We start from the raw sequence: 27971 nt of genomic DNA on the forward strand, positions 1-27971 counted from the left end.
ATTTTACAAGTTTTTTTTGGGGCGGTACCTCGAATTAGCACCGTCGGTTGGAAATGAGACGTGACTTGTAAGGATATAATAATATATTATATAAAGGTGAGCACCATACCACCTTCAAACCACCCCATTCTTATTATGTGTTTGTAACCTAGGATGGGATAATATACTATTTCTCTTGGCCTCTCCAACAGGATGTTCGTTCTTTAGGAGTGGCAGTTGCACCAATAAGATTTATTGGCTTGGTGGGAATTCCATGCAGACATAGGAACACAGTTGAAAGTGCTTCCAAATTCCGCACACTCAGTTGAAGGGTGAAGACTGGTTGAACAAAGTGAAACCTTCTGAGCCCAATCCAGATCTCCTATAACCACCACATGGTTAGCAGTACCTATACCAGAGCAATCTGAGAAAGGATGAAGTTGAAACTGTTGTTCCCTGAAAGACTATTACCATGTCAGATTTATGGTGTTGAATGAAAAGTGAATTTCGCAAAGGCCAGTCAGTCTCAATTTCAGCATCTTGGGTAGCATACCACTATGGTAATAATTCAAATAATGTCCAGTACAGAAACTGATAGCCTAGTGCAAGATCAGCAAAACTACAGCCTCTATTGGGCCCATCATTAGGAGTGTTGGACTGAAAGCTGATAATATAGTATCACAATATGTCTATAGCCACCCTGCTAGCTGAGTAATTGTTTCCCAGTAGTCTGCATTTATTTAAAAAAAGCCATAGTGGAACTAGTTGCTTCACTGGCAATGTGGCTTAATGAAACAATGTAAGGACAGTTAGTTTACGTAATCCCTAAATGTGTGTAAGACTCAGTCTCCAAAGTTCTTTAAACCATGTGAATTCAGTTGTGTGTGGAATAATGTACCATTGTGGAGAATTCAAAGACGTCCATGCAGACTGACGGCCAGTGTTGGTAGTGCGCATTTATGCTGTAAGAGCCGATCATATGTCAACCCTCTAACTGCACACTTAAGAAGTGGCGCACATATTAATATACATATGGTCTTAGTTTCAGTCTTGCAGTCTATCTGTTGAACAAATTTGGTAGACATTTAAAAATACGTTTTTTGAATGGAAAAAAACAATGTCTCTCATCCCTCAGAGAGCGAAATAGCCATAAATGCTTCCTAACATTTTTTCTTCTTTCTTTTTTTCATCTAAAGGTTACATAAACCATAAACCAAACTGTTAAGCCACAGTATTCTCCCGGTTACATCATATTACAATGGTGACGGAGTTGTGTCTTTTCATAAAATGTTCTGTTGCATCTTTTTTTTTACGTGTGGACCTTTAACAGTACCCAAGGTTATGCTAACAGCACATCGATTCCGTAAAACACTGCAATGTTCACATAAGACCAAAGTTCTGTCTCAATTCACCCTTTACTTAACCAGGTTTACCCCTCTGAATCACCTTCCTCACTTCCATAGACGAGTATAGATTCCTGCTTCGTTGCTCCTGTGTAGGTATCTCAAGATTAGCACAAGTCTCGCTTATAACCCATTTTCTGTCATCAAAGCCATGTTAATGACTATTTTATGAGGCCGGAAAATTATCAAATCTTCCTATACTTCTATTTTGTGAAGCTGGGGAATTATCAAATCTTCCCATACTCCCAGAAGTGCCAGCTCTAATGGTGCCCACAGTGTCTTGTATTGGGTCTTTTTTTGGTGACCACCCTCAGAAAGCATGCATCTCGAGGCGTAGCCACAGTATGTTGTAGAATTTGCCATCCTGCCCATGCCTTCGCAACTACTGTGAAGACTGTGTGTCCAAACAAATGTATTTTTGTTCTGGAGTAGTAAAACGTGTGTAGTACTTGAGATGAATAAGCCAGAAGCTGGAATTAATTGTCATTCATCCCACTCAATTATTCCTATTGTTTTTATAAATGTACTTCTTAGTTTTGGTAACGTATGGTGATATATGTTGTTTGTGAGTGTTTTGTATGAGTCAGCTCTGGACACATCTTTTCAGTTGGGAAACAGTTTTCTAATGGATTATAGTCCTAAATTGTCCCCGGTTCCCACACACCTTAATGTATGACTTATTGGAGATATTTGAAACATTGTGTCTTAGGCATTTCAAACTCCTCAGTGATGTGGGAGATGGACAGCATGGCTTTTTACCTCATATCTCCCACTCTTGTCCTTCCCATAAAGTCCCATTTCTAAAATTCTGATAATCTTGTCACTTTGTCCAGGTTCCCACATGCCATAGTCCATTCTTTGTCACTTTCCTTTTTCACCCTGTCTCGCTAGTTGCTTTCTCCCAAGCTTTGCCACTGCCTCTGCTGGTGAGGGGAAGAATGGTTTTGAATACCCACAGTACAAAAGGTTTGCTAGAACTGAATGTACAAAAAATATAATGCTTGTGGAAAAATTGCGAATTTATTTTTAGGATACATTTTTTGGTAATCAGTTCTCACAAAAAATAAGATGCCTCTACGTTTTGCCGGTATCCTTCAAATAGCAGACCAGTTTTCCAATTTTTTAACTTTTCAAAAGGTACACAGACGGCATTGCGTAATATCTGAAAATGGGATTTTGTGTTATGGATATTGTTGAAATGAAAACAAACGCATCTGGCCGCTTCATTTTTATTGGAATCATCTCTGGAAACTATGTTGCAAAATATAGGATTTTTAAAAAAAGACAGTGATTTTAAATAGTGAAGGAATGAGACATCATGGCCTGCAGACAACAAGTCTCGTAGCTAGTATATCTCAGATTTAATAATTTGCTGTTTTAAATGTTCACGTTTGTTTTTTGTTAAGGTTGGTTCTCATCATCTGAAGCTAACTAGGGGACTAGAAGCCAACGCTCCTGCTTTTGATAGGTAGGTTGACTATGAATGTATTCTTGTGCACATCATTTTCAACTGCTAAAAATAGTGGACCAACCCTGGGATTAATGGCATTAATGGTTGATACTCCTGTAATCTGTGTGTCAATGAAATATGTAAACTCAGCCTTGAGGATTTCAAATCAGAACTAACTTTTAAGAAACACATTTTAGGGATGTTTTTCCAGGCTAGGAGCTTCACATACTAGAACGCAAAGGCTAGCAAGTAAAAGTCCACAAAAGAAACAAAGATTTCATTTTGTAAAAATAGTCATTTCTGAAACCATTTGTAGGGAGCTGGGTTCTGGTCGCAGTAACACCCCCTCCCCCACACACGGGTTGCCTGGTTTTTAGACGTAACTTTGACTGAAGTGCACTGGGTTCCTGCTAACCAGCTCTACCAGTGCCAGTGTTCTTTCCCTAGAACAAGAAACCTCGTCACTTGATCTCCAAGTGAGCAGGCCGTATAGCCGTATGAGTCCCTAGTAAATGGTACCCCTGGTACCTAGGCCATGGGTACTGAAGAGGGCCCCTCGGAGGTGCAGCACAACTTGTGCCATTCTGAGGGACCCAGAACCGACCTTATGCAGACATTGCAAGCTGCGTGACAAGGTGCTTCCAAAATTGAAGACACAAAGTGGTACACATCCTGTGTGCCATGTCTCCTTAACACTGCATGCAATATATGTAAGTCGCCCCTCTAGCAGGCTGAATTATATTACATGTTAGGGCATCTATTCATGAGCAGATATACCTCTGCTTATGCCTCTGTCGATTTTGAGACATAGTAAGTGCACAGGGAAGCCATTTTAAAAGCATGTGCTAAGCACAGATCACTACGGGTTCCCCAGCTACATGATGGTTTTTCTGAACCCTAGGATGTTTGGTATCAAACATCTCAGAATAATAAACCCTCGTTGATTCCAGTGATGGATTTATTAGGAAATGCAAACAGATGGCTCCTTAGAGGTGCCCCCTGAAAACCTACCAATAACTAGTGTGTTGACTGACTGGTTCTGAGGAGTACCCACTTTGTGCCAGTTCTACCCCCAAGGTGGATGAGCTGAAGTGGACATTACACTACTTTTTAAATACCTCCATCTTGTTTGGAAGAAATTAGGCCACTAGGGTTAGGTTTATGTTCACTTCCCAACTGAAGTAGTCATAAGAAGGGTGTAGTCACCCGGAAGGTGGTCAGCCCATTGGCTACCGCCTGGCACTCCCTGTAACACACCTAAATTGAGTATTTAGGTGGCACCCTTGAATTCTAGAACTCAGATTTCTGATGACCTAAAAAGAACCGGATGCTACAGAGTCCGTTAGCAGAGAAGACTGCAGACACCAACCCACTTGGCCCCAGCCCTACCGGCCTGTCTGCAGCTCTCAGCGATCCTTCACCAAAAGATGACCTGTACTGCAGCCCAGTGACCTCCAAAGCTCTGGGAGGACTGCCTGCCTTCGACAAAGATCAAGATCTCTCGAGAACAGCAGACCTATTCAAGAAGAAACCAACTTAAAAGAAAAAGAACGCTGCCCTACGGGACCACAAAACCACCTCCGGACTCACCTCTGCACCCAACGCCCATGCCCCAAGCAGCCCGCCAATCCTGCAAAGATTCCCCAGTGATTCTGAGTCCACCGTGGGCTGACCCCTGTTGGACTCTGCCTCAAAGCCTGCAGCCTCAAATCTAAGACTCCTCCTGACCCGACCTGCCCAGTAAACTGCTCCCAATTGCAAAGGATACCCCTGCACCCAGAGCCCCTGGGTCATGGGGAGCTGGATCGTTGGTGTCCCTATGTCCCCTAGCATTAGAACTTACCATGGCAGCTATGGGTTTTCTTTGTTCAACCTCCTGGCTAGCCCGAGCCTGCAGCCCTTTTCCAAAACGGATCCCCCCCACCGACTTGTATTGTGCGTCTAACGCTGTATTGGCAGTCTGCACCCCGCTGCCCCTCTGCTGCTGAGGGTGTAAGTCTGGTGCTGCCTTGTGCCCCCGTGCATACTTCAACCCCAGGAGATTGATCCCTGACACCACATCACTCACCTGTGAGCAGCGCATCTTCAGTTACCCCCTGTCTCCATTGGCTAACTTTGGCTGCCCAATGCTGTGTTGGCACTCTGCACCCCGCTGCCCCTGTGCCGCTGAGGGTGAATGATTGGTGCTGCCTTGTGACCTCCCCCGCTTGTGCTTACCTCAACTCCAGGAAATCAACCCCTGACATTGCTTTACTCACCCATGAGAATTGGATTTTCGTTTACCCCTCTGTCTCTTGGTTAACATTGGGCACCTGACTCTGAATTCGACCTCTGCACCCAGCTGCCTCTGTGTCGCTGTGGGTGCACTTTTGGTACTGATTTGAACCTTGCCTGGTGTTGACCTAAAATTCCAAAGGCTGGAATGGTAAGTCATGTACTTACCTGCAAAACTGCATTCTTGTTTTCCTCCCATAGGTTAGCATTGCTGAACTGAAAAATTGCACTGTGATGATTTTTAAAACAGCAAAGTATTTATCTTTTGAAAACAGCTTACCTTACAATGAAGTTCTTTGGTTCAAAGCACATATAAAAGCAAATGTTAATTTTCTAAATTGAACTTGGATTTATTCATTGAGTGTGTGTCTCATTTATTACCTGTGATGAGTCCAACAACTCTCTGATAAGCCTACACTACAACAAAAATTGAGCATTAGCTCTATCCACTTTTGCTTCTTCAGTACCAGTTGGGGATCCACTGGACTCTCTGCACAGTGCACTTCGTTTTACTACACTATATAGAGAGCCAGCTTCCTACACTATTGAACTGAAATAAACACTTAACCACTTAGTAGTCTTTTATAGGAACACTACTTTGTGATTATTGGTTGAGAGAGGTTTCTAACATTAGTAGTCACCAGAGTCATTGTTTTATTTGTTGCAAATTAATGCAGAAGCAAATTACTGTTTTTTTTTTTTTCCAAATTATTATCACTGCTATTTTACCTCTTGGCCTAAATTGATTTTCTACACTGTGGAAGAAGTGGTACAAACCTCACTCAAGAATGCAGTCTTTTCACTTTTGATGACAAAGTTGTTGCTGTATTTGTGGTACCCAAACCAAGTAACTCTCAATATGAGGAATCCCTGTGATCAATCTTATCAATCAATCAGATCAGTCAATTTGGGCTCCTCGAACGCGTCCAAACCCTGCAAGACCATCAGCTGCTCCCTAGAGTCAGCAACCTACCCTAAAGACTGGAAGCACACTGAGATCCACCTACTTCTGAAGAAAACCACAGCCAACCCAATGGACATCAAGAACTACAGCCCCATCTAGCTGCTGCCCTTCCCAGCTAAGGTCGCAGAGAAAGCAATCAACACTCAGCTACGCCAACACATCGAGGACAACAACCTCCTGGACATCTCCCAGTCAGGATTCAGACCTAACCCCAGTACTGAAACCACCCTGCTCGCAGCCATAGATGACATCTGCTCCCTCCTCAACCAAACAGCCGCCCTTATCCTACTTGATCTTTCAGCCGCCTTCGATACAGTGTCTCACCACACACTATGCGCCAGACTCTACGAAGTAGGCATATGCAGCAAGGCCCTTTGATGGGTACACTGCTTCCTGACAGGCAGAACACAAAGTTAGGCACCTGCCACACCTGTCAGAACCCACTGACATCAGCTGTGGAGTACCCCAAGGATCATTGCTGAGCCCCATTCTGTTCAACATCTGTATGATTCCACTCACCCCCATCATCAGGAACTACGGTATGAATATTGTCTCCTAGGCAGATGACACCCAGCTGATCATCTCCCTCACCGAGAACCCCTCAAAAGCCAAGAAGAACTTCAGGGACGGGATGGAAGCAGTCACCACTTGGATGAGGGAGAGCTGCCTTAAATTGAATCCTTACAAAACCTAGATCCTCATCCTAGGACCCTCCTCATCAGCCTGGGACGACTCCTGGTGGCCCTCAAAACTGGGCAGGCCTCCCACCACTACAGACCATTCACAAAACCTAGGCATCATCCTCAACTCAACGCTCACCATGACCAGACAGGTCAACTCCGTTGCCTCCACCTGCTTCCACACCCTGCAATGCCTATGGAAGATCTTCAGATGGATACCAACCGACTGCTGGAAAACCGTGACACATGCCCTAATCACAAGCACACTTGACTACAGCAACATCCTCTATGCTGAATCCTCCAAAAAGAACCTGAACAAGTTGCAACAAATTCAGAACGCTGCTGCTAGACTCATCTTAAACATCACCCGCTGAGAACACATCACAGAACACCTGAAAAACCTCCACTGGCTCACCTTCGAGAAGAGGATAAACTTCAAACTCCTTGGACATGCCTACAGAGCCCTCCACGACAGTGGAACCAGCTACCCCAACCTCTCTATCACCTGGTATACCCCTTCCAGACCTCTCTGCTCGTCCCAGCAGTCGCTCGCCAACGTACCCCGCATAAAGAAGTCCTTGGCTGGAGGAAGATCTTTCTCATTTCTGGCAGCAAAAGGTTGGAACACCTTATCTCATCACCTGAGATAGTCACCATCGCTGCCTCAGTTCAGGAAGGACTTCAAGACCTGGCTCTTCAACTGATCTCTGAGGACTCACCCCTTATCACCTTGTGTCCCTATAGGTGAGTCGTGCACTCTATAAATATTTGATTGATTGATTGAAATGCCTCTGCAGTTTGCTCAATGTCCCGGAAAAATGGGCTCCCATTGATCTACAATAACAAATCACTTATCACCAAGCCCCAAGTAGTGCACAATTGTCTGTACAACCATTGCTGCAAGCTAGATTTCACATTGTCTTTATTTCCCTAAGTTTCACAAAGCTCAGTCCTTTTGTTTATTCCCACAGTTCCTTTTCCACATTCAAATCCTTATAATGGCACTTTAGTTTCCCAAGAAGGCGAATTTGAACACCTGAGGCAGTCTCACCTGAGAGTACTTCCTAGAGTCACCACTTTGGGAGCTGGTTCCCTTATCTATTAATCAGCTGCATCATTTACATTTGCAGTGCTGTACACACATGCTCCACTTCATACAGAGCCTAAAGCACTAATCATCCTGCTTAATCAGTCAGGCACAATCTCTTTTGAGGGTTGTGGTGTATAGTAGATTTCGATGAGTTTCCAACCTAACTATTAGTGTTGTATTTGATTCTTGCATGTTTTGGCAAGGCAGAGGAAATGTGGATTATGACATACTGGCAGAGAGTTAAGTGGGAGAGAAGAGGAGTCTAAATTAAATAGACAAATCCTTTGTATTATATAGGGGGCAGGCGCCAAGAAATGAGTTCTGGACTCTCAGATTGGCACATCGATGACTACTAGATGATAACTTAGCTTAACTATTTACCCCACATCCTAAACCCCTATACCTATAACCCAGTACCCCAAACCCTTTACCTTATACCTTTAAACCTTTGTCCCAGGCCCCACATCTTTAACCCCTATAGCTTATAGCCTGCAACCTTAACCCTATTCACCTTTTTCACACTGTTCTTACTTAAAAATATTTTAGGATTAATCACTTTGAGAAGTGTTTATTTTTCAAAGTAGTTATTTTTACAACTAACAATTGGCAAGCCATGCGTTTTAAAGTCTTCTGTTTAGAAGATTCTGATTTGAAGTGTAATGTTTAGAGATTTTAAGCCAATACCAAGACTTGTACCTGCTTAACTGCTGATTTGGTGTATAAGGTAGGGGATGTAAATATCTGAACAAACTAGTGGAAACATTCTAGCTGGCCCAAATCAGACCCACAAATGTTACGTTACCAGCAAGGCAAATATCAATATGGTTGGGCTGATTTTTTTTTCTAGTTTGAAGGGGTAGCTGAACAAGCTGATTGGTCTCATTTGTAGCTCTGTCCTTGGCCAGCAAGCTGTAGATCACTGATTAGGTGTGAGTTTTCCCTTATGCTGAAGTGAAGACCACTCTGCTTGAGCTCATGGGTTTGGACCGCTAACACTAACTAAAGAGTCCAAATTACTCTCAACTCCTTTGAGAGTTAAGACTCAAGTCCTTTACTACAGGCTAAAAGAAGCTCATGGCCCTACCTGTGCAACTTTGGGTTAACAGCACCCTTTCTCGCAATTTGCCCTGATTTCTATCCTTTGTTGAAGAAGCTGTGTTAGTATGGGCTGTCACTCTTTAATGGAGGGGTTATTTAAGCACTTATATTACTAGCCCAAATATTGGTGGTACCAGACCTTTTTCTTTAAAAAAGACTGTGAGAAAAGAAAGGTGGAAAGCAGAAGAGTGAATGAGTGAGTATTCCTTTAAGGTAGAACACAGTCGTTGTTAGATGTGGCACACACATTTTTGTACTGCCCAGGGACCACACAAGTTTTTGTACCAAATAATTATCTCAATAACCCTGCAAGTACAAGGAACACTGAGCATTGCTACATTATGAAAGAGACTAGTCTGTTGCACTAACCAGAATAATGTAAAGAATACTATGGGAAAGTACAGTAGGAAGAACAACAAACGTGTTGGTTGGTTCAGTAATCAGTTCTTAGATTTGCTGCTTGCCTATACATAGGAACAAATAAAAGAAAATAATAATAAATGCTGTAATGATTACTGGGCCTGGAGCATACATGGAAATACAAAAGCACTGCCACAGGTGTCTAATATGCTAAAACGTCCAACAGCTTCTTCTTTTAAATTGTTCAGTGGCTAACAGCCACAGGATGGGTTAGATATGATACAAGTAGAATGGAAAGCGCAAGAACATCCTAACAAAAAGCCTCACTTCTCTCACATTTGCTACAGGATGCTGTCAACTAAATGCACATCTTTTTCCGCATGAATAAACAGCAGGTAGGACAAACAATTTGTACGATTGAAACATACATTTATATACCTTTAAGGTCAGAGACTCATTTGTTGGATCTCATTTACCCAGTGGAAAGAAAGTTTCAGGCCCAGTGGAAAGGCTTCTGCCAAATAACAGAGCTAAGTGATTTAAAGATTTCCTAATGAGACAATCTTTGATATACTGAACAACTTTACCCTGTGAACTGAGAAAAATGGCATAGAACCTATGGGCATAAATATGAATAAGGTTATGCACCAGTGCTTTCCATTTTTGTTTCAGTTGAAGTTCTGAGTTTGCTGTATTGACAGACATTTGTCTCAAAAACTGAGACCTGCAGACCTTCATACAAACGTTTAAAAACATGTCAGCAAATTACTGCATTGGGCCAGGGGAATGGAACATAACATTTACACTACACCAGCAACCATCTTGCCTCAAAGTCCATTTGTTAGAAATTGTGTTTCTGGTTGACCAAGGTATGCACCACGAACAAGCAGGAACCACAGTCCTAGTCAGGGTAAGACACAACACACCCTAAATTAACCTGTGCTCACCCTCTGGTAGCTTGGCACAGAGCAGTCATGCTTAACTTAAGAGGCAATGTTTAAAGTATTTGTGCAACACTTCAAATAGTAAAACAGTGAGAACACCACACAAAAAGTTACCATACCTGGTTAGAAAAATAGAACCAAATTCAATAAATACACCAAGACAACAAAAATCCAATAAGTAGAACTTGGTTTATGAATTTTCAAAGAGTAAACTGTACAGTCGCACTTGGAAGCAAAGAGCTTTAACCGTTGATATCTGGTTGTGCTGGACCGGGTGAAAGTCAAAAGTTCAGTCCCACCACAATGGAATGCGGGCCAGCTACAGGGACCTCGTTGTGCTTGCTGAACCAGAGTACCTTAAAATTACAGTGCGTAAGCATTGCGTTAGTTCGGACCCACGCCGTAGAGAACCTACATTGATTTTCCTCATGCAGTTGAGGAGATGCTTCCAAGTTCCCCATGCAGCGGTGGAGATGCGTCAAAGCCAAGATGCAATGGAGTTCGGGTGCAAGTGCCTGCCATGCCGACGTCAAGGCAATGCACTGATACTGATGAGTGCAGTGGTTACAGTGCGGAGTTCGGCATCGTCAGCAGGGATGCAGGGACTGTGCACTGAAGAAAGCGTAGCAGTGCTGGTTTCGAAAGTGATGTGCCTGGTTGTAGCCATACAGCAAAAACAACAAGTGATGGACAGAATGCTGAACATTGTCAAACATTCACCCCCAGTACAGTGATCTGGGCCTAAATCCATCGTTTTTTTGCTGCCCATGCCATTCCAGTTTGGACCCAGCCATATGCAAATCAGTCTTGACCCTGTTCCCCATGGGAACAGTCCAGCCCGAACTGCTAGGCCAGGTCTTCCCTGGACTGGAAACAAGCATCCTGGGACCGGTTTCGGGGTTTCACCCCTCATCAGCCAGGCTAACTTGAATCCAGTGGCATGGGAAGCACAGGACCCACGTCTGGGCATACCCTTCCCACTTAGGGCAACAAAGCAAAAACAACCAGTGATGGACGGAATGCTGAACATTGTAAAACATTCACCCCCAGTACAGTGATCTGGGCCTAAATCCATCGGTTTTTTGCTGCCCATGCCATTCCAGTTTGGACCCAGCCATATGCAAATCAGTCTTGACCCTGTTCCCCATGGGAACAGTCCAGCCCGAACTGCTAGGCCATACAGCCACAGAGATGAACCGGTTCTGTCCACCCAACAGCAGAGATGCGGTGGTTCTCCTCGAGCAGCACCTTAATAGATACTTTACCACTTGGCAGGTGAGGCTCACAGCTGGAACAGTCTGGTTGCAGTGTTGGGTTGGTTGGAAATCTTTTATGTCCTTGAGACTTTGGGTTAAGTCAGCTGGCCAATAGAGTCACTCTGGGATGGAGAGAGCAGGTCCAGTCCTTTTCACCCAGGTAAGGAGGGTAGCAGGTCAGCACAGCCAGACAGCAGTTCTTCCAGAGCAGCAGTCCAGCAGAATGTCAATCCTTGTAGCAGCACAGCAGTCTTTTTTCCTGGCATGGTATCTACAGGCCCAGATGTGTACTGAAGTAGTAGGGTCTGAGGTTCAGTTCTTATATTCAGTGGTTCCTTTTAAGTGGGGGAGACTTCAAAGAAGTCTTTGAAGTGCATAGAGGTCCTCCTTTACTGCCCTGGCTCCAGACTCACTACAGGAGGTATGCAGCCATTTGTGTGGGAACAGGATGCCTGTTCATGTGAAACTATGAGGCTGTAACCAGCTCCTCCCCTCCTGTCAGTATGGGCCATCAGGGCCCATCAAGTCATACCTACGCTCTCTTCTTGTGTGTGGCTGTCTAGAGGGAATACACAAAACTAAGCTGTAACCCACCCCAGACAAGTGATCAGAGACAGGCAGCAGACACCAAATGGCTTAAGTATAAAAATGACAACTTCCTAAAAGTGGCATTTTCAGATTTGTAATTTAAAACCCGATTTCACCATAAGCTGTGATTTTAAATTGTGATTCCAGAGACACCAAACTTAAAAAATAGAAACCTTCCATATTGTGATTTACACTTATAAGATGTAATAAGGTAATCCCAAAGCTAACCTATGGGAGAGATAGGCCTTGCAGTAGTGGAAAAGGAATTTAAGACTTTTTCACTACAGAGCAGGTAAAACTTAAAAGTACATGTGCAACGTTTTAAATATATAGGAACATAGGAGGCAGAAAGAAGCAACCAAAAAAAGGGACCACCTTCTGCTTCCCTTTAATATTAGCATCATTACACAAGAGAGGGGAGCCTTGCAGATAGCAAACTCTATTATAAGTGTTCCCGAATCACTGGTCTCAATATATACCAACGTGGAAAGGGATCTGCACCCAGGTGAAACGGTGAGACTCTTGCATCACATGGATATATTAGTAGGTTCCTCACCCACTAGTACCACCAGTGGCATGCTTCATCATTGGATTCTTACTCACCACACCTAGTGTGAGTGGGTGGGCTCAACGCAGTTTGTAAGCTGAGCTCTTACTAAAACTTAAGTGCAAGTTAAAAGTTAAAAAAGACTTCAGGATCCTACCACTTATTTAATAATAAGGTCCTTTAGTTGGGATAAAAACTGTGAGATGTATAAAGGGTGCAATGACCCCTACCATCTATAATTCAATAAGGTTGACATGTTTGAGCTTATCTCAAATGCCACTCAGGGTTAGCAGGCTTTCTTCAGGACCGACTACATCCGTAGAAGTTCTCCTAATGCTGGTCTACACAGTGCGCTAAACAGGAAGCATGCAATCATACAGATCATATAGGACCTTTTCCAACTAATGGTCTCTGAAACAGAAAAACGAAATACGCAGATAAGTATTGTTAAGAGGCTAGTACCACTCCTGTTCATGTAGTTGTCTTATGCTTATGCACAGTGCAATTGTTGTGTGCAAAACAAGGCATGCATTTACGTGAGTTTCCCCCAGACGATAGACTCAACATATATATGCACATAAACACACACATGAAAAAATAATAAATAAATAGCCAATAGTCTTAAACATGCTAGTGTAAGGCAAATCATGCGTCATTTCTATGACGCCTACATAACTCTTAAGAATTCAGGCTCCATGAAGCAGTGGGGGTGGGGTGATCGCTATAGTCACACTATAGAGATGGAAAACATAATGTTTACCCAATCATTCCAAGATAGAAGGAACTCTAGTGTTCTGGTACCCCCCACACTTACTATACCAAGGAATGTTATCCTCACAATCACCTATTCGGCTCCCTGTACTCCTCTGACGCTGCCCTGCCGTGAGGAAGCAAGGCTGAAGTTATATGATTCAGATCACATGATCCTGGTACAAAGCTCATAATTGGCCGAGCGGTTAAAATTGCAAAAAATCAAAGTACCCCTGTGTTACCAAAGGTTGATTGCAAATTCTCATGTAATCAAGCAAGGCGCTTCCCTCTCCAAGAATCGGAGGACCTGGCTTGGGCCCGTCAGAACGGTTATTTTGCCAGGTCAACATGGCAGTTTAAACTGCACACACAGGCTCTGCAATCGCAGGCCCCAAAATCGCAGGCCCCAAAGATGTTTAAAGGGCTACTTAAGTGGATGGCACAATCAGTGCTGAAAGCCCACTAGTAGCATTTAAATTCCAGGCACTGGGCACAAGTAGCACTCTTTTTGTGGCTAATAAGTAAATTAAATATGCCAGTCAAACCATGTTTTAGGAAGAGAGCAAAAGCACTTTAGCACTGGTTGGCAGTGGTAAACTGCACAGAGTCCTAAGGCCAACAGAAACGACTTCAGCAAAATTGGAGGCAAGCAGGCAAATAGTTTGGGGGTAGACCACCCTAAGGTTGACAGGTCTAACATCATTACTAATCACCAAAGCCTTGGAGGAAACAGTACATCAGGATATAGTGAATCTTTTGACGATGTGAATCATTAAAGAATCCACAGATGAGTGGTTCTTTCAGATTGTACAGGCTCACAAACCGGATAACAGCATATGCTTCTGGATTGATTTTTGAGGATCAGTGCAGGCTAAAAATGCAACACCTAGCCTAGGCCCTACATATGCGATTTGCTTTATTGAATAAGGACAGAAATATATATTAGCACATTTACCCTCACCAAAGGTTATTCTCAACCAGTGAGTGCCACTCCACTGGGTCTTTTTCAAATGAAGATCACACCTGTTGGTTTGGTTCACATGAAGCCTGGCTATAAAAAGTTATGAAGCATGTTCTTAAATCAGGACGGTGTGCTTGTATTTAGTAATGTATACAAAGTCTGCATAAAACATATGCACATTGTTTGTTCGGCATTACAGTTTGAACTTTAGCAGACAATCCCTAAACATCAAGTAAATCAGTATGTTTTGCGGAAGGCTAAGTATGATCCAGACCATTCAAGACATCAAACCACTCAAAACCACGAAGCTTGTGTAAATATTTTGGGGATGGGGTGGGGTTGGAAAATTACCATTGGTTCATTTCACATTTTTACAACAAAGCAGCTGCTCTTTCGAATCTCCTAAAAGAAAATAACATAATCAAGTATGATGGAAGGGTCCAATGGACAAGGCCTTTAAAGAACTAAAGCAGACTCCATGAAAAAATCCTTAACTGCTCCACTATCCCAAACTTTCTAGAAACAAGAGTGTAATCTCCATTAAAAGATGTGTGTCAGTCAGGAAGGCGTTTGACTGATTATTACACTATCTATTAAATCAACCTTTTACTTGGATTACTGGTAATTCCCCCTTAATGTGGCTGTTGAAGTGTAAAAGCTCTAATCACAGTTTTTATGAGCAGTGTTATCCTTGCAACTATTTCATTTGTCATTGAAGCAATGGAAGGGTACCCAGCAAACCAATGTCCGCTTTTGTTACAAGCCCATGAGCGCCATGTCAACTGTCAATGCTCTGTAACAGGAGAGAGCAGGTGCGAGGATTCGTGAGAAACAAAGGGCTGCGATCTAGCTTTCCCTCCGCTTGTCTTCATCTGTACCTTTACAGCTTCCAAGCAATGATGGCACTTCTCTCTCCCCTGATAGGGTCTTGAGAGAGCCAACTTTGATCTCATCTTAGACTGCCTCCTGTATCACTCCTTTATGCATCCATGCAACTGCAGTCCTTACTTCAAGCTACTAGAATTGTTGCTCACCTCTTCTGGCTTGCAACAATGCTTGAATTACTGACCATCCTTCTTCGCTGCTTGAGTGATACCTTTTGTTGTGTGTGTTGGCGCTATGGATTCTGATATGTTATCTGGCCGATAATCAGGGGTGAATTCTGACATGTTGCCTGGCTGAGGCGTGGACCATAGCAGATTGGTAAAGAAAAAGTAGGCAAAACAAGAGAAGTCGTACTGAAAAGAATCAAGACCATATTTTCCCAAAGGGGTGACTCTAAGGATATAGATTTGGTAGACCCTGTCCAAAAAGGTTGTGGGAGAGGAAAGTTGTAAGTTATGGAAATAAAATTCCAGGACCTTATAGAGAGCACAAATGATGTATCAAACGGGTCCATAAACTGACCAAAGACTGCTGTTTTTTTTATTTTTTTTATTTCTGTTCTAGCAGCTCATGTGAGTGGACATAAGACACCTTTTTGGAGAAACTCCTCTGAAATGTGTGATGAGACTTGTACTTGTCAACTTGCTGGTTTGGGGCTCGAGATAGTTTCTGAATAAATAAATCTCAGCAGAACCCTATGCTCCGCTATAAAGTATTTCTTAATTTATGCTGGTGTAACCAGAAAATGGTGCTAAATGATGAATGTTCTGATGATATTCTGCTGTGTGCTTCCAGACTTCACCTACGCATGTTTCTGTTACAGGCACATTATGCTCTTAAAAGAGCAGTATGGAAAACAAGTTATTGTTAACTTGTTGAAAAGTAAAGGGGGAGAAGAAGTTCTGAGCCGGGCCTTCAAGGTAATTCTGCTTCCGTTTTCATTACACCTAGGAAAGTAAACGTCTAATGGGTTGTCTGTTGTCAAAGACTCGGTTTCTAATTCTGATGCATCCTGTTTTTCTAGTTTGTGTACATATGTGTGTAGTCATACCAATTAGTTTGTATACGTTTCCGACGAAAAAACATTTCCTATTGAAAATACCAGTTTTCGACTATTTCGATTGAAAAATGAAAACAGAAGCAGAGTTTGTTCAGACCTGGTTAGCTCTGCAGTCATTTTCTTTCTAATGAATAGAGCTGGGGGCAGCCTAAAACATTGAGGAAACCCTGTCCTGCTGCGTGATGCCTGTTATAATTCATTGTGGTTCTTCCACTTGGCCAGGTGTAACTAGTTCTACCAGTAGAAGAGCCATTAATTCCTAATTTGTAAAGGTACCCTCCGGATCCCTCTCCTACTAGCTGGTAACTTTGCCTCCCACAAGCCACTGAGTTTGATTCTGGAGCGTTGCACCCCCGCCCCCCCCGTCAGTCAGGCAGTTACAGATAAAATGCTAAGAAAATAATTTTATTATAATTTTATTTGTCACTAACTGCAGGTCTAGGGTAGGGAGGAGGAGTGGTGGCCACTGTTAAACTGACATGCACACTTACCTTTCTCCAACCCAGCTGTGTTACACAGCTGGGTTGAAGAAATATCACACGCTCCCTGTGCCTGAGCGGGCGTCAAACCAGCCCCCTCAGCCCAACACCCTCCCCACACCACCCTTGATCGGCGACAGCCACCACTGAGTATCAGTAATTTGGGTGGGTGGAGAAGGTGTAACGTTTCTGGGCCAAACTGAGGGGCACTGTGAATGAGGATCTCTGTTCAGAAAGTTGTTGCACCTTACTACCTGATTCATAATTCCTGTAAGCCTCTGCTGGCACGACTCCTATTTGAGGACATGTTAGAAATAAATGTTTTTTCACTCGAGAGGGACTGTGAGAGAAAGATGAAATACATTTGAAATATCTGTAGAATGGCTGCTCTTGAGGTAGAATTAATATTCTTTATCAAGAAGAAAATATGGAAAAGGGTTCCTGTGCAGTCATGAGGAAAAGAATGAAAACATATTTTTTACTTCCATCTCCAGCATATGTTTAGGATAAATGTACCAGCCAAAAGCACACTGATTTCTTAAAACTTAAAAGGAAGCTTACCCCATAAATCTGCGCCACCAGAGTCAATGTTGGCTGAATGTCGTGCACATTTTTACAATGCCTGATTATACCGGTACCTTAAACAAGTAATTTTAGGTGATTGCAATATAGGAAGCTGGCATGTACATTGTTTTATTGAAATATATATCGTCTCCAAAAAGGTAGAATCTGAAAGAAAACAAAAATGCTTGGTGCAATTATTGCCACATCTTGTCCTGATGTAGTTAGGTAAAAATGTCTCTTCCTGTTTTCAGATGTTATGACCTCAACCATCTGTGCAGTAGCTTTCTAGCAAAAACCTCGTTTTCCCAAAGGGCGTGCATTTGTGAGAACGTTTACACCCTGACCTCGAAAAACCATCACTGAAACTGCAAAATAAGATCTGTGGGGAAAAAAAGTTTATTGGTTTAACTGTTTGCACTTACAAAATGATCCTTTAATTCCATGCTCATACCCTCCCACCAGCCTTACTTTTGGAAATGTAGTTTATGGCTATTCCCAGAAGTATTCAAATGTAACTTGTGTTGTTGGTGGCTATTGGTTGGGGGGGCGAGGGGAGGTGGCATTCGGTGGGTGTGTATTACCAGGAAGCTCTCAACCTCCAAACATCTCAGAGAACACAACAATGTTTGAAATATTCACCACCCAAGCACTAGCAAGCATTGCCAGTAGTAGAAAAGAAACACCGCAGTGTTTAGATTTTTGCGGTTGATTAACACAGCATTTCCCAGTGCTTATTTTGCAAAGGGAAGTGCTGGGCACAATTTTTGGCTCAGAAACCCGAGGCCGGTGCTATCGAAAGTCAGGGTGCCACATTCTAACTCTGTGCACTCCTGATTTTGTATTTTTCTCCCTCTTGCTCTTGATCAGAGTTTGTTAAAATAATAAATAAGAAAAATAAGTGCCTGTCCCCAAAAATGAGTGCCGGCCGGCCCCACCTTCTAACACATACTCAAATTAAACACAGCATTTTCCATTTATGAGGCCACTATAGAGGTGTAAAAATATTAGCATAACTTAACAATTAACTTGACATTTTTTACCTTTCATTATGCAAAGTTATAAAATGAATGAGGAAACCCTTGCAGCAGGAACTGAGTCAATGTTTATAGCCCTTGGAACGTTGGCACAAATTAACCAACCTTCCATAATGCTGCAAACACCTTATTGAGTACTATGCCTCCAGCAGTTGTCAGTTGTTGAGAAAAGCATGGTGTTTATTCTGAATTTAAAGCAATGCGCAATTGCATGCAGCTTTAGAAAAGCAAGCAATTATCGGGTGGCAATGTGGGCACCAAATTCGATACAAATTTGTTTATTGCTGCCAATGTCAGTGCCATACATAGGTTTTCTTAGCAATGCATCATAGACAGTGTTCAAAGTGAGCGGGATCTGAGGTGCATGACGTGCCCATATTTTTTTAATTTAAGTAAAACAGTTCCCTTACTTTTTGTGGAAAAATAACTGTGGACAGTTAATTTCGAGAGATTAAATGCTTCAGTTGAAATGTAAGGCAGGGTGTATCTTGTTCTGTGAAACCGAGGGAGGAGCATACATCTAAACAATCCTTCTTGCCAGGGTGCCCGTTCGCCTGAAAGAAATGTATATGTGTGCAGCTGGTTAATCTGGAAATGTAAAGGGTGATGGAAGTCATTATTGGATTTAATTGATAGAATCACTTGAAGCTGCTTGATGACACAGATTTAGGCCCTTATTACGAACCTGGCGGTCCTGGGACCGCCAGACTCATGGTGGCGGTCGGACCACCGCCAAAGCAGAAGTCCGGCCTCCACATTATGACTGTGACAGATCCGACCTCCACGGTCCGCCCGCCGGCACTACAAGTTTGTTGCCAGTCGACAGCCGCCCTGGGGATTACGAGTCCCCTCTCCACTGGCTTTTGAATGGTGGTTCCACTGCCATGCAAAGGCTGGTGGAGACGGGCACTTGGGGCCCCCATAGACAGCCCCTGCACTGCCCATGCACTTGGCATGGGCAATGCAGCGGCCCCCATAGACAGCCCTGTCACCCTTTTCACTGCCTGAATTAGAGGCAATCGAATCCGTGACGGGTGCTGTCGCACCTGACACACCGCAACATTGCAGCCGACTTGTAATCAAGTAATGTTGTGGCCTGTTTGCTGCTGGTCCAGTGGGCGCCTCCTGGCCCAGGGGGAAACTCATAATCAGGTCAGCGGGTGGAAAACTGGAGTGGCAGTTTTCTGTCATAGAGAGTTTGGCGGGCAACTCAAAATTAGGGCCTTATTTTTTCTTGAGTGGTAGTGCAAAGGAGTCACCAGCCACCTGCTGAGACTTGAACTGTGTGCTGTTAAAAGATAGTTCTAAATAAATTGCTCTAGGTATAGTCTGTGTAAAATCTATATTTTAGAAGCACTTTTTTTATCAAACCATTTTGCTCATTTTGTAGCAGCCTATCTTAAACTATGTGTAATGCAAGTTTAAAATGATGCTTAAATATTCAGAGTGCTATCTGTCACATACTGGGACCTGGCGCACTAAACACGCACAAGTCATTATACTCCACTGCACCGACCACGATTCAGTTCTGTGGCTGTCTGGTTACAGACACAGACCTCCGCAGTGCATTAATTAATAGAGGTTGCATGGTGAACAATAGTGAATTTCCCACTAATTAACGTAAGTGGCATTTATTTTTCATTTAAGCTGTGTCTTATTTTATATGTGGTTACCTGAAGGTAAAGGGCCGAAAAAAAGTCAACAGAATGTTTCATTTTTTTCCCACACCTTTGACACCACCACTTTTTTGCGTACAGCATCGCAGTTCCCATAATGTTTTTGAATGCTTTCCAACCACTGATTGTATAATAATACTGCCCCGTCTGATCACTCATAACCTGAATATCTTTTTTAATGGATTTCAGTTTGTAAGTAAAAAGGCATGCAGCTTCCGAATTCTTTCTAACCTTTGTTTTACCCTGTTTGAAGTAAAGAGAAGATATTTATGGAGGCAAAATTCCACCTTCAAGCGATTAGAAATTGCAGCTAGCAAAATCATTAGCCAGTTTGCACAGAGACAGTTCGCACAAAGATACCAACCCTATTTTACATTTTTTTTCCTTGCAAAACAGTTTGCAAAATGAGTTTTTAATTAAGGACACATTCAGTCACAAATGTGTATCTATTTAAATGAATATGCTATGTGTTTAGGAGATTTTTTTTAACCATGTCTAGCTTTGCATAGGGTGAAAGCATATCTCCATATGTTCTGGATAACAACAGAACTTCTACACATTCACTGCAAATAAGATGTTTTTTTCTCCCACCTTTGTGCATTAGAAACTGCTGTGGGCCTCTTTGCATGCAGAAGATGTGCCCATGATCAATTTTGATTATCATCAGCTTGTGAAAGGCGGGAAGATTGAGAAACTGGAAAATCTTCTGAAACCTCAGTTAAAGTTGCACCTGGATGAATTTGGCATTTACGCAAAAGGCCAGAATGTAAGTCCATGGTGAGTCTTCTTTTTGACTTCTATTTTTTTCAAATATATGTTCCAGAGTCATAGACTACCAGCAAGCTCTGGCTGCAATCTTCGAACTGTAACTGTGGTACTCGTGGTCCATAGCAGAACAAAATTGCTGACTCTTGTTTAATTAACCAGTATAATGAATGAATATTGCCTTACTGTAGTCTGACTTCCCGTAGAATATAGGCCGTTGAGGGATGTCCTGTTATTTTGAACATGTGGCACTGCCTATCAACCAGTTGAAATGGCCAGAGAAGACCATGTTTTGGCACTGGACTAAAATTGCATTGCACATGCCATCTTGTGGTAATAAAAAAAGAGTTTGCTTAAGATGGCATGTGCATCTGTTACAGTAAAATGAGATCTGCTCAATGATTGGGATGTTATATTGAACAGGTGACAGCATAAGCATGTGCCCTTCTTTGCAGTTGAAGGCATCCATGTTCAGAATCATCCTTGGGGTTGCAGAATAATTGTGCAGTGGTGTTAATGGTGTTCACCTAACGCCAATAACATCCTCAGTAACCCCCCCCCCCGTCATCCCCCCCTCCAGCCTCCACCGACCCCCATAAGGCACCTTCCCATTATCTAAAGTACTTGTACAAATGAGGGTGGGATTCACATATATCTGACTGCGTTCCCTGTCTAAAGGCTCTTTAATCAGTGAGGGCCTATAATATGGCCAGGCATGTATGAATGTCCCCTTGATTGGGAACATAAACCTGTGCCGGAACTATGCACAATCTCTGAGACCTTCTGGTTCTGACTCAGATCATCTTTCATTGCATTATCACTTTTTGGTATTAAATTGCACTTCTTTGGAGAGAGTTTATGGCTGTACAGGTACATCACCAAGAAGAGTGACCACTCTTGTGTCTCGTAAGGACACTGCTCAGGTGCTGGCTCTGTCATATGTGCAAAGAGGACGTGCGCTACTTCAACTACCAAGCTCCCATGTGCTTTCCAACCAAAGTATGCAGGAGCACTGATGATGCCACCCACAAAAGGGGGCACGTAAGTGATTACACCACGTCTACTCGCCCTGCACTGTGTGTGTTGTCTAACAAATACTGCATGGCTTTAAAGTAGATACTTCTATTCATGAAGACAATCCTCAGCGAAAGAGGTGTTGGAGGTGAGCAGAAGTGGCAGCAGCCTGCTTTAGTAAATGAACTGATCCAAAAGAAGGCACACCTGCCCAGTAAGAGTAAACGCAAATTAATAGAGTAAGGTTATATTAAAGAAAACAGTACTTCAGTTGTTATTTATGTGTAAACACTGCTGGTATTCTTTCTTTTGATCCAACTGTATCCTGTTATGTGATGAAAGTTTTGTATAATAGTGGATATTACTTGCTATTGTGATTACTTTTCAATTGTGTTCTTTGCAGTATTGTGGTGTAAGGTTTTCTGTTCTCATTGTTTTGGAGAGGGAGGATTCTCTCTTTCTCTCTCTCTCTCTCTATATATATATATATGTATATATATATATATATAATTGTGTGTTTATGCTCATGAATATTGATGTAGAATCATTTGCATAAATATAGATTTATTTATATAGATATGTGTATAGGTGGTCTGATGGCTATTCCTGTTCAGGATTTAACAATGGAAAACTAACTTGATTTGTATGCATTTTTTGAATTACCTTTTTATACTGTTATACAGTTTCCAGAAAGGAAGCTTTCGAATGAACTGTCTTGACTGCTTGGACCGTACGAATAGTGTGCAGGCATATATAGCTCTTGAGGTGAGTCCATCATGTAGTTTTCATGAATTTCCAGTGATATTTATATCATGGCAGAATTCAGGAGAAATTAATGTTATGGGAAACGCTGCATGATAAAGTTATTGCATTGTCATGGCCTCCACTTGAAACATCCAGGAATATGTCTAAAGCCTTCTATGGAGTTCTGAAATAGCCTTTCAATGGGGCAAAGCACCATAGCTTACCAATGTCCATTCAATTGTAAACTTCTGACTCATAAAAACATATTTCACCAGTTCATGCTTGCTTTCCTTAAATCTCTCAGTTACCAATTATACTTTCCTTCCTCCTTACAGTCTTCTGCTCATTGTTTTCTATCCCTACTCTTTAATGCAATTTCTCATCATGAGCTAAACTCTCTCAGCACTTGGTAATATCATTGCTGGCTATTTCCACACTAGAGAAAACCTTTAAACAAATTTAAACAAATTACTTAAGAATAAAAGAATGTATCAATTGAGTGTAATGAAATAGTTCTACATTTCATTTTCAGTCCAGCCTCCAAGCTCACTTTGTAATGTTTCTAGGGTGGTCTTTCATTGATTTATCTTGTCGGTCAACATATGTGTTACTAGCATTAAGACAGTATTAATTATCTGCTTGCAGAAAACAGATGGCAATCGTACACCTGTACTTTCATGTACTTTTACCTCACAAAAGTTATAGAGATCTGGCGATTTAAGGATTCTTGAGTCCTTTAATCTTTCAATCTTAAACTATATAATTTTAGGGCAAATTAAGCTTGTTTCACATACTGTCTTTTAAGTAATCGCTTGTTTACATTTTTAAAAATGTTAATATCTACTCAATGTGGCCTTTACTTGCGATTCCTCTCAGTGTTGGCAAAGTGTGCCAGTATTGTTTTGTATAGTGATTTTAGTATAGTGAGAGACAAATTAGAACATAAAGAACAAGTGTAGTTGTAATCCAGATGGACCCTAGGGAAACACATTTCCAACATTTGTTCATTTTAGGCTGGAAGGCTATCTTTCAAGTGAATTAAGTTGTTCTCTTTTCATGATTTTACTAAGTTGGCAGGAGTTTGGTAGTAGCAATAGACAAGAGTGCAGAAGAATATAGGGTTTGGGACCCTGCACTCTCTTCAGCTATCATGTTTCTGCTGTTTGAAGGGGTGATAGGAATCAGGTGGGAGGTAGCTGGATAAGAGTACCTGGCAAGGATCCAGTTGTGTGTTCTAATCTTTCTAATGCTGGGTGTTTGTTTCAAAAGGCGTTGTGGATCATAGTAGTTTTTTTACTGGCTTCCACTGGAAGTTAGTAAAGTGCTCTCTGGGGAAGTTGTTTCTGCATAGCTTGAAGCACATCCTAGCTATTTGATGTTGATGTTTTTGTAACCTATTCATGAGTTTCTTTGATAGGTCCTCGTAATTCATCAGTCTGGCCATCCTATAACAAGGCATCTAATTAACTCTACCTGGTAAGCCGTCCACACAAACGTGAATGTTTCCCATCACGTGGACACATGTACACCGGTGCCTTGAGCATGGCATTGGTTTGAGACGAAAATAAATACACAAGGTTATAGTTTAACCCCATCCCCACGTTCTTAACTTCTTTGAGTAGGCGGCAGCAGGCTCTATATTGCATGTAGGCGGTAGAGGGGCAGTGTCTATTCTCCACATTAGGATAATAAATTTGGCTTCATTCATGCACTGGAAGCTTTCTGTCATCCCATGACCAGTGTTTGATGTGAGTTAGACAACAGGTTGGCTTGGCTTCTTGAGCTGTTTTCCAGATGAATGTGGATTTGAGTGTCATTGCCTTACCTCTAGCAATACAGTTGAAATTGCTCAAGCACCAGAGCAAGTGGATGCATGCAACTTTATCAAATCAAATCAAATCATTAACATTTATAAAGCGCGCTACTCAACCGTGCGGGTCTCAAGGCGCTAGGGGAACGGGGGGGTTACTGCTGCTCAAATAGCCAGGTTTTTAGGAGTCTCCGGAAAGCGGAGTGGTCCTGGGTGGTCCCGAGGCTGGTGGGGAGGGAGTTCCAGGTCTTGGCCGCCAGGAAGGAGAAAGATCTCCCACCCGCCGTGGAGCGGCGGATGCGAGGGACGGCAGCGAGTGCGAGACCAGAGGAACGGAGGAGGCGGGTGGGGACGTAGAAGCTGAGGCGTCGGATGAGGTATTCCGGTCCCTTGTTGTGGAGGGCTTTGTGTGCGTGGGTGAGAAGTCGAAAGGTGATCCTTTTGCTGACTGGGAGCCAATGCAGGTGTCTCAGGTGTGCGGAGATGGGGCTGTTGCGGGGTACGTCGAGGATGAGGCGTGCCGATGCGTTTTGAATGCGTTGCAGGCGATTTTGGAGTTTGGCTGTGGTCCCGGCGTAGAGGGTGTTGCCGTAGTCCAGGTGGCTCGTGACGAGGGCGTGGGTCACGGTTTTTCTAGTGTCTGCGGGGATCCAGCGGAAGATCTTGCGGAGCATTCGGAGGGTGAGGAAGCAGGCGGAGGACACGGCGTTGACTTGCTTGGTCATGGTGAGATGAGGGTCCAAGATGAAGCCGAGGTTGCGAGCGTGGTCTGTGGGGGTCGGTGCGGTGCCGAGGGCCACCAGGAGTCATCCCAGGCGGACGGGGTGTTGCCGAGGATGAGGACTTCCGTTTTTTCAGAGTTCAGCTTTAGGCGGCTGAGCCTCATCCAATCTGCGACGTCCTTCATACCCTCTTGTAGGTTGGTCTTGGCGCTGGCGGGGTCCTTGGTGAGGGAGAGTATAAGTTGGGTGTCGTCGGCGTAGGAGGTGATGATGATGTCGTGCTTGCGAACGATGTTGGCGAGGGGGCTCATGTAGACATTGAAGAGTGTCGGGCTGAGCGATGAGCCTTGAGGTACGCCGCAGATGATCTCGGTGGGTTCTGAGCGAAACGGAGGGAGGTAAACTCTTTGGGAACGGTTTGAGAGGAAGGAGGCGATCCAGTCCAGGGCCTGGGCTTGGATCCCGGAGGAGCGGAGGCGGGAGATTAGGGTGCGGTGACAGACGTTGTCGAAGGCAGCCGAGAGGTCGAGGAGAATGAGGGCGACTGTTTCACCGTTGTCCATCAGGGTTCTGATGTCATCAGTGACTGAGATGAGGGCGGTTTCCGTGCTGTGGTTGGTTCGGAATCCGGTTTGTGAAGGGTCGAGCAGGTTGTTGTTTTCCAGGAAGGTGGTCAGCTGTTTGTTGACGGTCTTCTCTATTACCTTGGCTGGGAAAGGCAGAAGAGAGATGGGGCGAAAGTTTTTCAGGTCGCTCGGGTCAGCCGTAGGTTTCTTTAGTAGGGCGTTGACTTCGGCGTGTTTCCAGCATTCGGGGAAGGTAGCAGAAGAAAAAGAAGAGTTGATGACGGTCTGGAGGTGCGGGGCGATGATGTCGTCGGCTTTGTTAAAGATGAAGTGAGGGCAGGGGTTCGAAGGGGCGCCGGAGTGGATAGAGTTCATGATGGATTTGGTTTCTTCAGTGTTGATGTGGGTCCAGTTGTTGAGGGTAATGGCCGGGGGTGCGGGTTCGGTGGTGTTATGTTGGGTCTGGTGTCCGAAGCGGTCGTGGAGGTCACTGATCTTGCGATGGAAGAAAGTGGCGAGGGATTCGCACAAATCCTGTGAGGGCGTGACGGCGTTGGGGTTGGAGAACTCCTTGACGATGCTGAAGAGTTCTTTGCTGTTGTGGCTCTTTTTGTCCAGTTTGTCGGTGAAAAAGTTCTTTTTAGCAGCGCGGATCAGGCGGTGGTGTTCCCGGGTAGCGTTCTTGAGGACGGTCATGTTGTCAGCGGTGTGGTCCTTGCGCCAGGCCTTCTCGAGGGCGCGACAAGTTTTCTTTGATTCTTTGAGGGTGTCCGAGAACCAGCGAAGTTTTTCGGTATTGGTCTGTCGATGCGTGCGTTTGAGGGGAGCAAGGTTGTCTGCGCAGTTGGAGATCCAGTTTGTGAGGCTGAGGGCTGCGTCGTTGGGGTCGGTGGTGAGGGTGGGTTGGTTGGCGGCGAGTGCTGAGAAGAGTTGCTCTTCGGGGATCTTGTTCCACTGTCAACGAGGGATGGGTTGAGTGCGGAGGTGGCGGGTCTCGCGTCGGAATGTGAAGTGGACACAGCTGTGGTCGGTCCAGTGTAGAGCAGAGGTGTGGCTGAAGAAGACGTGTTTGCTGGCGGAGAAGATAGGGTCAAGCGTGTGTCCGGCGATGTGGGTGGCGGTGTTCACCAGTTGTTTGAGGCCGAGGTTGTCGAGCAGGGTGGTGGTGTTTGGGTCGTTGTTTTGTTCCACATGGAAGTTGAGGTCGCCTAGGAGGATGTAGTCCGGTGAGGCGAGGGCGTGCGGGGAGATGAAGTCGGCGATGGCGTCGCTGAAGGGGGCGCGCGGTCCGGGAGGACGGTAGACGAGGGATCCTCTGAGGGTAGTCCTCGGGTCGGTGCGAATCTGAAAATGCAGGTGTTCAGCGGCGAGAGGGGTGTCTTCTGTTGAGGTGGTGAAGCTGATGGAGTCTTTGAAGACGATGGCGATACCTCCTCCTACTTGGTTGGTGCGGTCTTTTCTAGTGTTGGAGCGTCCTGGGTTGAGGGCGAGGAGGGTCGTGGGGTCGTAGCAGATCAGCGGGGTTTGGGAGAGCTGGGGACCAGGGGTCGTGGCTCTGGGCGCGGGCCGGGCGCGGACGGGCGCAGACGGGCTTGCCAGCGGCGCGGTCACGCAGCGGCCACCATATGAGGTAGGAGGGGGGGGGAGGGGTCATCTGGGGGCGAATGGGAGCTGGGGGGGCGGGGGCGAGCAGGAGGTCGCGGCGGGAAAGCGCGAGGGAGGGGGGCACAGGTAGAGTGAGAAGAGCTGTGGGAGGGGGGTTTAAGGGTGGAGGGGGGAGAGTGTTAGGAGGTTTTGGAGATTAGGAAAAGAGATAGGAGTAGGGTTGTGAAGATAGGGGAGGGGGGGTTGTAGAGGTGGGTGAGGGTGAGAGGTAGAGTGAGAGGATAGGAAGAATAGGTAATAGAGGGGGTGGCGGGAAGGGGGGAGAGATAGAGAAATAGATAGAGAAAATGGATAGATAGAGAAATGGATAGATAGAGAAATCGATAGATAGAGAAATAGATAGATAGAGAGATAGGTGGATAGGAGGGGGTGGGGAGTGAGGGAGTTAAATAGTGAGATAGAGAGAAAGGTGGATAGGAGGAGAGAGGGAGGTAGATAGCGAATGGGTTAGATAGGGGTGATAGAGAGGGGGAGGCGAGTGAGGGAGGGGGATGATGCAGGAGCAGGAGGGCAGGCGCGGGGAGAAGAAGACGGAGGGGGCAGAGGAGCCGAAGACAGAAGATAGAAGATAGAAGAACAGAAGACCGGAAGAACAGAAGACCGAACGAGCAGAAGAACAGAAGAACAGGAGAACAGAAGAACT

The 27971-nt window shown here is 44.2% G+C and overlaps 1 protein-coding gene across 2 annotated transcripts in view; it reads left to right on the plus strand.

Moving 5' to 3' along the window:
- Nucleotides 1-27971, plus strand: part of SYNJ2 (synaptojanin 2) — a 494632-nt gene that overhangs the window by 215816 nt on the left and 250845 nt on the right. For both annotated transcript variants that reach the window (XM_069234571.1, XM_069234573.1), the window contains exons 6-9: nucleotides 2789-2850; nucleotides 16053-16149; nucleotides 20647-20819; nucleotides 22505-22586. In XM_069234571.1, the coding sequence (XP_069090672.1) occupies nucleotides 2789-2850; nucleotides 16053-16149; nucleotides 20647-20819; nucleotides 22505-22586 (414 nt within the window). The remainder of the gene's footprint in view (nucleotides 1-2788; nucleotides 2851-16052; nucleotides 16150-20646; nucleotides 20820-22504; nucleotides 22587-27971) is intronic.

Source organism: Pleurodeles waltl, chromosome 5 (genome assembly GCF_031143425.1).
Source record: "Pleurodeles waltl isolate 20211129_DDA chromosome 5, aPleWal1.hap1.20221129, whole genome shotgun sequence".
Lineage (NCBI taxonomy): Eukaryota > Metazoa > Chordata > Amphibia > Caudata > Salamandridae > Pleurodeles > Pleurodeles waltl.